A 12,876-nucleotide genomic window follows, 5' to 3' on the forward strand; every position below is an offset into this window, starting at 1 on the left:
TTTTTAGAATTTAGGGAAAGCACTGGGACCCAAAGTTAAGGGGCAGCAAAAATTTAGAACTTAGGGAGGTGCGTGGTAGGAGAATTGGGGACCTACAAACATTGCATCAGGTAGCAAAATATCTAGCACCAGCCTTCAGTAAGCTTAAGTACATGTGGGAATTTATTTACTCTGGACTCATAGAAGCCTTAAGCATGTGCAAGAATTAGAGGCAAGTATAATAAATAACTAAATTAATACAATTCAGACTTAACTGTCTCAATGCACAATAGAAGCAAGACAAAATATAATGGAATATTTTGTGTTTCATTGTCAATCTCATGCTACATAGCCTATAGGGTATGTAGACTATGGCTATGTAGCATGAGATGCCTATAGCCTATGTAGCATGATATGTATAGCTTGTTAAGCTACACTAAAATTATACTTTAATGATTCCAAAGATCTCAGATTAAACAATTAAAGTGATTCTGGCTGAATGAGAATTTATTGCTTCAGCCTCTTCCCCCCCCATTCAGTGTCATATTTGAAATTTTAGTCAATATGTATTTAAAGATATTTGCTTATTTTCTCTGTTCTGTTGCATAGTTTTACAATTACAATGTTTAAACTCAGTTATTAAAGTCATTATTTGAAGTCTTTTTATACAAGTCCGTTTTCTAAGTCCTTGAGAGTGGTCTTATAACAAAATTTGTGTTGTCATACATGAACAAGTACCTATAGGTACACTTACAATAATCAATATGGTTTTGGTTAATGCAAATGTTTTTGCATTAATCTGATCTTGTGAAGAATTTTATAGAATACCTACTATGAAGAATGCCACAGAGAGCCATAATCTTAATTTTAATGAAAAATGAATGTTATGTCAAACATTTAGTCTGTTATTTAATGTTAAGTCCTGAATTATTATTTAAAGTATAAATATAAAATATAAATGTCTATTGAAGTATTTACGTTAGCTATAGCTTAAAACTATAAGCTAGAAGAGAAGTCATTTGTGAATTTCCTGAAAAAACCTTAAAGCATTAATTTTATATTCAAATAACTATCTGCAAATATATGAAAGTTATATTAAAAATCTGTACCATTGGTTCTCAGCCTTTTTTGCCCCAAGTACCACTTTTGCCATTATAAGGAGATTATTGCCCCTTCTTCCCTTTCCCAAACTAGAAAAAAGGATAAGCATTTATTTAGATTTATATTATTTTAAATTTTTTTCCATAAATTAAACCAAAAAGTTAGAGAATGTGTTGATAAATACCAAAACTTGTATAAAAGTAGTTTTTATATTCATTAACTAAACCAAAACTGACCACATTGTTTTCCTGAAACTGTGAAATTCTCCCTGCTTGAGAAGCCCTTGTCTGTACCATAGGGTAAATAAAAATTAGACAATTTCAGAATCTAAAATAGCTCTGTGTTATAAGATAGCTCTATGTCTGTAGAAAGGATTTTAATGTTTATGCATTAAACTTAATACAGGGAGCTATTACTCATTCTTTGTCTACTATTCTTAACCCTCTTGCTGCGTACTTTTCTTTTTATCAAAATAGGTTCAAAAATTGCGTATTTTTTTATTACATATTTCAAATCTACATATATTTCAGAGTTAAAATATGAGATTTTAGAGTTAAAGTATACAAAAAATTTTTGTAAAAGAGTTTTTTTTATATATAGAATTAGATCATAGAAAAGGTTGTCAGAATACTGAAATTGAAGAATTATGATATAAAAGGAAAATTTTGAAAATTAATATTGCTTAAATTATGATTTATTTTATAAAATACAAAGGTAAAACATATATACTAATGAAAATATTTGCATAATGTAATATTTTGCATATCTATTTTACACTACTGTTGAACGTTTTCAATAGAAACTGGATTTTCAGATTTATCACTATCTTCAGAGGAATCCGAGAAATTCTCATCAGTTTCGCTATAACCATCTTCAATATACTTGAAATCAGAGTCAGAACTACTATGAGTGTTGGAAATATCATCAGAAATCTAGGTTATATCACTCACAAAACGCTTCCTTCCAGACATCTCTGAGCTCTGAAAAGCGTGCGCAAAATGCTATATTACGTATTCTTGTATATTTGGCAGAAATGTGGACAACTAACGGCATCTGTTAGTCCACATCTAAATAAACAATTAAACATCACAGAAAAGCCAAAAGGAAACCTTGAACAAGGAAAGAACGGGTTGCACAGTTAAATAAAGGGCAAAAATTCATCCCCATGGAAATCACGGGTTGTGCAAATTTTGCTACTTTTACGTTGCCCGTGGAAATCGCAGGATGCACAGCGAGATGGTTAGGGAAGGCATGACAGGTTTAGGGATATCATCCCAGTCATTGCAGTACTAATCGTTTTGTCAGTTAGGCTACCATTTAACTCTTTTTTGGACTTATTATTGTCCCTTATTTATTTAGAGTTACATAATACCAGTTGTGGTTTCATTGCTAGAGATTTGTTGGTTGAAGAAACATTATTTACATATTTGCCTAATGTAGGCGTTTGATCCATGCAATCTTTGCCAGGCTTTTGCCTGCTACATTGAATCTTCCACTTCTTTGATGAAGTAATCACTATTGTTTTGATTGTCAAGATACTCTTGATACAATAGTAATATGAGAACAGATGCTTAGATGTGATGTTCTGTAAATCTAATATAGGAAGTGTGGAACTTGTTTATAAGCAGAACATGGTAGGTTATTTTGTTAAGCTAAAAAGAAATGCCTTCCAAAACACTGTTTCAGCCATTGGCCGCTTAGGCTACTTGTGCCAAATGTGGCATGTGGAATTGTTCTTCTGGGTCATGCTGAGTAAATGGAAGTACAATGATTCTTCAGTGAAAAATTGAATTTTAGAATTTCCTAAATAAAGAATTATTAGTAAGCATTTTAAGTAAGAAATTTTAGAAGTAGAATCCTGTAATTTGTTTAAAGAAAATCCAGGTTTTACTTCCCTTTGTTGGAAAAGCTGTAAAGGAGAAGTGACATGAAGGTTTTTGAGTAAAGTTTTGGATTTATATGTACAAAGTACAGAGTCTGAGATCCAGACTCCTCGGGATGTCAGCGATTCCGGATTTGAGATTTTTCCGGATATTAGATCATTACCTTAAATCTAGTAAGATGGCATGTAGAAATTATATAATTAAAAATAATAAATCATGATTTATGATATAATGAAGCATTTATGATCTAAAAGGTATCAAAATATATAAAAAAAAAGCGTGATATTTATTTGTTTACTGTATTAAACATTTTTTTGAATGCAAATTGTTTTAAGTTGCTTCATTTTCTGTGCTGATACTTTCTCTTCAATTCTATAGACAGACATAATTTCTTGTTCAGTTACAAAGTTCCACTGTTCAAGTCCTGTAGTTGCCGTGTCGAGAATTCCAACTAACTTGTCAATTGAAATTTTTTTGCTTTCAGGAACTTCTCTGTCACTTTCTTCACTATCAATAGCAGTATTTTCTGGGTATAGACCCATACTACAGATTTCGCCATTCTTTAATTGATTGATGATTGGAGCATTGTCATTGCAATGAAAAACTTCTGTTATATCATCTTCGTTTATTTGCACTTCTCCTCATTTTTTTATAAAGTGGAATGGAAAATTTCACCTATACTTTGAGATATCTGAAAGCCTTGAAATTCACAGCTATCATCTTCATCATCCTCACCATGAAATTTGGTAGCTGGCCATAAATTATGCCAAGCATTTTAAAAAATACCTGGAGACACATTCTCCCACAATTTTTATGCTAAAATATTTAAAAAATTCTTGAATGGTCTTGCAATTATTCAAGAAATTTAACATGGATTTTAAAAAATGCTACTTTAAATTTGCATTTCAGTGTGCACGCAATTTCGATGTCCCGAGGCTGAATGATAGATGCAGAGTTTGGAGGAAAGAATAACACGGATACATTATATTTAATTAAAACCTTATATGAAATATTAGCCGAACAGTTATCTACATTCAGGACAATTTTTACGTCATCAGGTTAGCCAACCGAATTCAAATTTTGCCAAGCCTCGGGTATGCAATGATTTTCAAACAAATCAGACATTAATGCTTATGTCATCTGTGCTCTTTTATTTGCATGATATGTAACAGGAACAATCTCTGCTCCTTTAAATGCTCAAAGCAGGGTTGCCACTCAAAGAGGAGAATGAAATTCCCTGACTTTTCCAGGTATGTTTCGAGAAAATTCCAGTCTATCCGCGTAATGTACAATGGCTGTGCTAAGAGGTAAATTAATTATGGTATTACTTGTACTGTGTAGCAAATTCACTTAATTATTCAATAAATCCCAGAGGACATTTATTCTTAATTATTCTTGGTACACTTTGTTTGATAATTTTGTTTACTTTTCCGCTTAAAAAACTTAATAAAATGTAAGATATATACATTGGATAACAACTGTACGTTTTATTTAATTATTACTCATGATCATCCCCAGTTCAACACGAGGCTAATCCGGTTCTTATAAATCACAACACAATGCTAAATAGTTAGGTTAGATTTTAGGTAAATTTAATTTGTGTGAGGTGTCTTTTTAAAAGGCACCTTAACACTTTGAAAACACAAATATAATAGGAGTTGTTTTCTCCACTAAAGATTGAGATTAGAATCTGCCCAATCTGGAATAAAATAAGGCTTTTTTTGCAGACATTCTGCAGCTCATCGAAAGAAAGAAATCTATTTAATGATATGTTTTTAATAAATTGAGGTATTTATATTTATTTTGCAGCATACATAAGGTAAAAATAAGTGCATTAAATTTCGTGATGGTATGTCATCATACTGCTAGAATTAATTTCAGGATTGTGCCAGAGAAAATTTCCTAAAATTTGGAAATATTATTTACTAATGATAAATAAATTTAAAGGGAAGAATCAACATTAAATGATATGAATAACATAAAAATAAAGATAATTACTTAAAAATTTAATTAGAATAATCAACGATATTTTAGCGAATATAGTTACATATGGTTATCCTAGATGATTGATTACTATTTTTTTATTTTACTGCAAAATGACAAGGTATTTATTAAAAAGAAAAGAAAAGAAAAAAAAGATTTTGCGGTAAAATCCTAGTATATACGGCCTTAGCATGATTTTGAAAATTGTCGCCAAGAAAAAAATGACCCGTTTACCGCTCATCATCATTATGTAGCCAAATCCCGCTGTACCATACATGGAGATTATTCTGACCAAAGAACGTCTATGTAAAAAGCGGAGGGAAAATTTGCCAAGGGGTTTGATGACGGAACGGCCAGAATTTCCCTCTCCGCGATGTGTACAGGAAATTGAAAAACACTTGTTAAGAAGAAACGTTCTGTGACAAAAAAGAAAAGTATGAAAATCCGTTTTTAAAATATTGCGAAAAATCCAAGAAGAAACGTTTTATCAAAGAATGTTTTTTCTTGGATTTTTCGCAATAATTTTAAAAATGGATTTTCGTAGATTCCCCCCCCCCGTCAAAATAACTAATCCATGAATTAATTTACTTGCGCCAAAAAATATTTTCTTTTCCTTTAGAGTTTAAAGACATTTTAAATGATATTCATTTTATGAACTCTTGATAACGTGACCTTCGAACTTCGACACCGGTTTCGAGCTTTGGCGACAGATACTATATCGCACATGCACAGCTGTTTCCTGCTATGATGGAACCGAGCCGCGTCTGTTGCAGAGAGGTTTTCCTTCTTTACAATACATATTTTTTTAATTCTAACCTTCATGGTACCATATACTAGGATTAAACCCATTTTGTTTTATACAAGAACAGGTACTTTCGTTAGTTCATGCACTGCACATGCGATTCTTGAGGTTACTGGAAACCAAAAGTTGCGGGAAACTTGCTTGCCTTTCTAAAAAGACAATCAAATTGGAGCTGCGAAAATTGGCTCTATGCCAGCTGCCCGAATGACACTCACGTGATACACAATTCGCCAAAAAGTGATCTCTTCCGATGTCGGCGCAAAACTCGCTTTTTTTGGCGGGATCGTTGTATGAAATTCCCTAACTTTTCCAGATTTCGACTAAAATACTTAAATTTCCTGACTTTTCCCTGAATTTTTTGGTCAATTTCCGAATTCCCTGACTTTTTCCGGTTTTCCAGGTAGCGTGGCAACCCTGTCAAAGTAGTGTATTTTTTCCAACTACGAAAACTTTACACTTGCGCATTCCTACAGCATTTGTGCATTCTAAAATTGTTATTCTAGCTTTGGAATCTTCGATGCCAGTTGGAATCTTTTCTGTAGAGGTTGCCAAAGTATTTCGCAGTACACATATCAAGAAGAGATCAGTTTCATCAGTGTTGTAAATTTGTCCTGGAAGTAAAGTTTCACTATTAATGAGTTCAATTGAATTCATCTTCAAATAGTTCAGCAGCTTATCTGCTGAAGAATATCAGCTGAAGCTTTTTCACCTAAAATTTTAATTGCATTATACCACGACGATTTTAAAATTTGGTTAACCATCCAATATGTGCACTCAGTTTTTAATTTCTTCATGAAATATTTTGGCTTCAGCCATTAGCACTGGACCTGCCAATGGCATGTCCTTGCTACGTCTCTGATCATTCATTCATCACTTTGTCCTTATCGTCACTTTTCGCTTGGTGAATAATTTTTCTGTTATGCATTACAAGTGGGATGTCAGAATCCACAAAAAATTCAAAGTTCCTTTTTCTGTTATGTCATATACAGTTGACTTTCCAATGCCTTACTCCTTGCATAATTGGAGATGGATATATACCTATATCCATTTTTTGCAGCAATTCTAGTTTTGTTTAATGGACATCAAAGCATGCTTTCGCTTTGTCGATCTTTTTGCAGTTTCAGAATTAGAAACTCTTTTTGACATAAACATAATTAAAAGTTCAAACTTGAGTTAATTGCTGTAATTACGAGGGCAATCCCCCAAAAAAAGTCTCCTATTTTTTGGGGATGTAGAGAAAGTTTTAATATGGTTGTTGGCAACACTGTTGTGAGTGGTGCCTTCTCCGCTACCACGTAAGCACGCAGGCACTTCGCTCGGATGCTCAGTCTTGGCTTGGCAGCCATTCGAAATGGAGCTCCCGATAAATGTTACCGCCGAGTGTGAAGTGCACGCAGTTATTCGATTTTTGAACGCAAAAGGCGTTACACCTGTTGAAATTCACCACCTATTGACGGAAGTGTATGGACAGTCATGCATGGATGTCAAAAACGTTCGCAAGGGGTGTAGAGAGTTTACAGCCGGTCGTACTGAAATTCATGACGAAGAAAAGAGCAGGAGGCCGTCAATTGCAGATGAGACAATCACGAAAGTTGAGGAACTCATGCATAAAGATCGGAGGATCACTCTGGATGCTCTCTGCATTTTGGTTCCTGAGGTTTCCAGATGAGGTTCAACGCTTCCTAAAGGGCATAGCGGCAAGCTGGTATGACATGGGCATTGTAAAACTGCCACAGCGTCTACAAAAATGCATTGACCGAAATGGCGATTATGTTGAAAAATAAAGCATTCTTCAATCTTTAAAGAGATGTAGTAATTATAGAAAATAAACGGTTCTTTGTATACCTAAAAATATAGGAGACCTTTTTTGGGAGATTGACCTCGTATAACAGCCTGCAAAAAATAATATGCTGGAGCAAATCATTAATTTAAGGAACAGCACAGTCTTGCTATATTTACTGTAATGCTTTGGAATCGTTAAAGAATATTTTTAGTGTAGCTTAACAGGCTATACATATCATGCTAGAGACTATGTAGCATGAGATTGACGATGAAACACAATATTCCATTAAATTTTGTCTTGCTTCTATTGTGCGCTGAGACAGTTAAGCCTGAATTGTATTAATTTACTTATTTATTATACTTGCCTCTACTTCGTGCACATGCTTATCTTGGCTTATCTGAGTCTTGAGTAAATAAATTCCCACTTATGCTTAAGCTTATTGAGGGCTGGCGCTTTTGCTAGCTGATGCAGTCTCTGCTGGTCCTAAATTCTGCTACTATGTGCCTCCCTAAGTTCTAAATTTTTGTCTTCCCTTAATTTTGGGTCCCAGTGCTTTCCCTGGATTAAAAAAATATTATCATCCCTTAATTTCGTTACATGATGCTTCTCTAAATTCCAAAAAATTTGCCTTCCCTAAATTCTGCTGCCTAGTGCGATCATGTTAGCTCTGGCACCGGTTCTGGTTTCATGTGAATAAAAAATAAGTTATTCTTAATTCAAATAGCACTAAATGTAATCTTTTTGCCTATGAGTATCACTAACAAAATCTATAATCCCCTACTCTTTGTTATTGAATTACTAATGTAAAAAAATTATTTAGGTGTTGCTGCATGAGTCATTACTCAAGTTGTCATGCAATGATAAATGCAAAATATAATAAATAATGATTCAACAGGTTGGCGTTGGGGATATAAAATATTAGGAGTTCTAAAAATCAACAATGTTTCTATGTAGAATGTTTCGGTTTGAGATAGATGCCAAGCTGATACGCAGCTATGGAGCCAAATTATTAATCACAGAAATTTATGCTAAAATGATTGTTTCTTCAATAATAAGGTATTAAATTTAGTGCTGAAATGAAATGAAGAATCGTTATTCTCCACATTTTCATATGCGGGATAAAATCAAATGTGCATTCGTAAAGCATAAAAAAATTTCCAGATGAAAAATTTTTTTTGGTGTCTTTAATTGCCAGATTTTAGATCATTCCAGATATTGGATTTTGTACTGTATATGTTTATTTAAAAAAAGACTAATTTGCATGTCAGCAAAGTTTTTCATTTCAAGAACGTTCGATTTGCTCTTCTTTTCATTGTTGGGTCACTTTATTCTTATAGCTCACTTATAGATAAATTTCCTCACATATGAAAGCTGCTTTCACACCAAAGAAAAATTACTTGAAACCCATGATCACAAGCCTGTAGTGAAAATGACCATATACATACAACACTGGAAAATCAACTAAAAAGAAGCTATAACAAGGGGCCCACTAATTTATCGAGTAATTAATGATCACTCCTAAAATTTTCATGTTTGATTTAATAACACTGAAGTTTATTAAAAGTTCAAAATCAGGTTTCAGAGCTTAAATTTTGCAAAACAGTTTCTGTGTATATTCTTATTTATAGTGAAATATTGAAAAAATCAGTAACTGCTGTTAAAAAGCCATGGTAATAAGGTCATACTGATGTGTTTCGGTGTCTGTCATATGTAAAAATATGATGGGTAACCAATAATTCTCTCGTATTTGGCATGCTGACTGATGTATTTAAAGACTAGCTACCCCTACTACATGAGTTGTGATTTTCTAAGTTAATAAAAGCTTATAAAATATTAATAAATATTTTTATCTTAAAATGGTACATCTAGTCACTTTTTGTGAATTTTTTCTTTCTCTTTTTTTTCCCATTTATAATTTTTATTTTCCTTGTCATTGATTCTTAACACTATATTTAAATTTGTAGGTACTTTCCCCTCTACAAAAAAGAATTTCATAGATGAGAATCAGACATGTAGAAAGGATGTCTCGCCTAAGATGTGCGATAAATCAGACTGTGGATCATTACCTGCTAACTGGAGTGCTGGTTGTGAACAATGTGCCTCTGAAATTCCATTAACAAAGAATTCTTTAATTTATCCGTCTCTGTTAAAAAATGTTTTTGAGGATTCTTCTTTAACAGACAAATCTTTCATCAGACATAATGCTAGTCTTGGCAAAAGTGCCGAAGAAGATTATTGTGAAAATAAAATATTGATTCCCAAAGAAGAATTGCAGCATATAAAAGGAGTAATGCAGAGAGATAGAATTTCTTCAGAGTTAAAGAATATATCATCAGATTGCCTTGATAGCAGTATATGCAATAATAATGAATTAATAGTACAAAACAGAAATAATTCCAGTTTTTTAAAATCATTTCCAAGAGACTATCATAGGCGCCATCACAGTGACCCTGTTCTCCCATATACTGAAAGGTCTTCAAAGAGCTCAATAAAATCTACACCACAAAGTTTTTCTTTCCATGGCTGTTCAACAGCAGAGAGTCAGGAGAAGCTTTGCAAGTGTCGAAGTGTATGTTGTACCTGCAGGGAGATACATAATTTATATAAAGAAGTGAGAATTTTGAAAGAAATTAATGACAAGGTTAGTAATTTTGAATTTATTATTTTTATTTCTCTAACAATCTTGTTCTTTTGCTAAATGTAAGTTTCTTGTTTTCATTAAAGTGTGATATATTTGTGTTCATTTATTACTGCAGTAATTGTTTTGGTTTTCTGCAGGTTTGCTTCATTTTTGTTATGTTTTTTTTAAGTGTGGTGAAGAGTTTTAAAAGCTTAATGCTGGTTAATTTTTTTTTTTTTTTTTCCAATTCTTGTTTTGTGTGTGTGTGTGCAAGTAAGAGAAAGAGCACACAGTCCTGTGCTTAAAAGTTAAATTTCCAAATATATATATTATATATAAAGCATTTATTTATACCTATTGATAATTTTTGTGCTGCATTTTTACTTGTAGTATTTATTCCTGTTTTAATCTGCCCATACTGTGCTGCATCGATGATGAACAATTTCAAAAGTAATTTTGATTTGCTTCCTTCCAAATTATTCAAAATAAATCAATTCAGATTTTTTTAATCCAGATAAAATTATCTATATCTATGTGTGCCTTATGAATATACTGCAGTGAAGATAAACAATTTCAAAAAAAAAAAAATCTTCTGACTTGCTTTATATAGTAAATCATTCTAAAATGGCTATCCATGAATCCAAATGATTTTGTCTTCTTTCGAAGCAGGTTGCCTCTGAGAACATGATCGGAAAGAATATTGTTACTAATTATGTTCTTACGGATCGTCTTGACATCTAATCATCTTATGAATTTAATTGCTGTGATACTAAATAATAAGTTTTCATTGTATTTCATACTGAAGTAATTCGTTGGTCATGTTATCTGAAAATAATCAAGTATCAACTTTTAAAAGTTGTGTAATAAAAGGAAAACGTGTTGAATATTATTTTTACTTGTAGCAATTAAACTGCTGATCAGAAAGAGACTGGTCTCACTGCTGCTGCAGATGTTCATATAGCTCTGCTTTCTAGATTTAAAAATTCTTTGCTAATTTACTGCTATTTTATGACTCCCTGCATTATAAGTGTTTATTTTTTTTAGAGTTTTCATTAATATATTGTGTAATTCCTTACTTTAACTAAATAAGGGTAGTGTGAATTTTCTACAAAATGGGGGGCTCATAATTATTGACCACCATTTATTTCATGCAACATGTGTTTTTGTATTTATAATATGATGCCATAAAATTACATTACATTAACTAAATCATTTTAGTACTAATGGGAATATTTTGGTTTGTACATTTAACTCTTGCATTGGTAGAGACCAAACTCCGTTTCTCTCAAATGTCTGAGATGCCCGTATAATACCAATTTTTGTTGGAATGTGTTTTTTCTTCCAAGTAGAATGCTACACTGTTAGTGATAACCTAATTAAATGAAGCAATCACCTCTCTTTTAGGAATCTTTGTGCAATTTTCCCTTCGGACACGAATCCAACTGCGAGCATCAATAGTTAAACGTTGATGCTAAACAAAGGTGAGGGATAGAGCATTCAAATAACAGAGCTATGTTTAGTCGCTTCAAAAGAACAATTTGCATGTCATTTAACAACTTCCAAAACCAATGAGCCATGCACCAACAAAATGCAGGAAAGCATCAGGTAGAAAATTTACTCGGGCATTCTACCAATATCTAAATTCTCAGCCGTTTCGGGCGACTTCACTGTGAAAAAGTTACTGTACGGTATCCGCTTGAATCATTTTTATCATAGTATTCATTTATCAGAAATAATATAATTTATATATATAGTAATTCAATTATTTACTTCAATTTAGTAATGCTTTATATTTATTTTGTGTTTAATATAGTTGTTCTGTGGTATACTACCTTTAGGTTGTCTTACATCACATAAGGAAATTTCTTTTGTATTTTTTTAAATCATAGATTTCAAATATTATTATTATTTTCCATTTTGTATAAAAGTTTTATTCAAAAATACTAAAGAGACAAAAACAAATCATTCCAGTTATTGATGATTTCATGGAGAGAGATTAAGTCCCCTTGAAAAGTCAGGATCTTTATATGGTATTAGCAGTAATTATTCATGTATTTTTATTATTTGAATTTTATTAATTTAGTGCATTTTCACATTTTGCTTTCCGGAGTTTTACTGTAGTTCTTAAGCGTTTACTAAGATTTAACTTTTAAAAAAATCTCCCATTTCATTAGTATTTATACTTTGTTTCCTAGCAGATAATCAAAATTAATATTAATAATTAAAATTTCTATTTATAATCTAACCAGTGATAGATAAGAATTAAAGTCCAATTTTACCTTATTTACTTATATATATATGCCCCCTTGAAATATATTTCCATGTCTATTTTATGTGTGCAGTCTTAGCATTTAAAAGTACAGCAAGATAATTTATCATTTATTGCTAGATCTTTTAATTTGAAAGAAAACATATATACTTAGTTTGCGCTCAAAATATGGTATTTAGACCATCAAAATACCTTTCTTGTAGAATACTTTTAATATCTGAGGTGAAATAATGTGCCTAATAGCAGTTATTTGAGGGTGATAAAACAACAAGAATAGGTGTAATATTTATAAGTTTGCAGAACAAATTTTGAAGGTGCAAATGACAAAAGAGAAGCCTGTGATTAGGGGATAATGATAAAAAGAAATACGATGGCATTAGTAGCTTGACATCCTTCCTCTTATCAGGGTTGCCACTCAAACAGGAGAATGAAATTCCCTGACATTTCGAAGTTTTC

At 32.1% G+C, this 12,876-nt stretch overlaps 1 protein-coding gene across 7 annotated transcripts in view; it reads left to right on the top strand.

Moving 5' to 3' along the window:
- The window catches only part of LOC118195404 (uncharacterized), a 180,407-nt gene that overhangs the window by 44,628 nt on the left and 122,903 nt on the right, over positions 1–12,876 (top strand). For all 7 annotated transcript variants that reach the window (XM_085807068.1, XM_085807071.1, XM_085807072.1 and 4 more), the window contains exon 3: positions 9,496–10,172. In XM_085807068.1, coding sequence (XP_085663194.1) covers positions 9,496–10,172 — 677 coding nt within the window. The remainder of the gene's footprint in view (positions 1–9,495; positions 10,173–12,876) is intronic.

The sequence above is a fragment of the Stegodyphus dumicola genome, chromosome X1 (genome assembly GCF_044657685.1).
Source record: "Stegodyphus dumicola isolate Sdum_Otavi_A_Nest chromosome X1, ASM4465768v1".
Lineage (NCBI taxonomy): Eukaryota > Metazoa > Arthropoda > Arachnida > Araneae > Eresidae > Stegodyphus > Stegodyphus dumicola.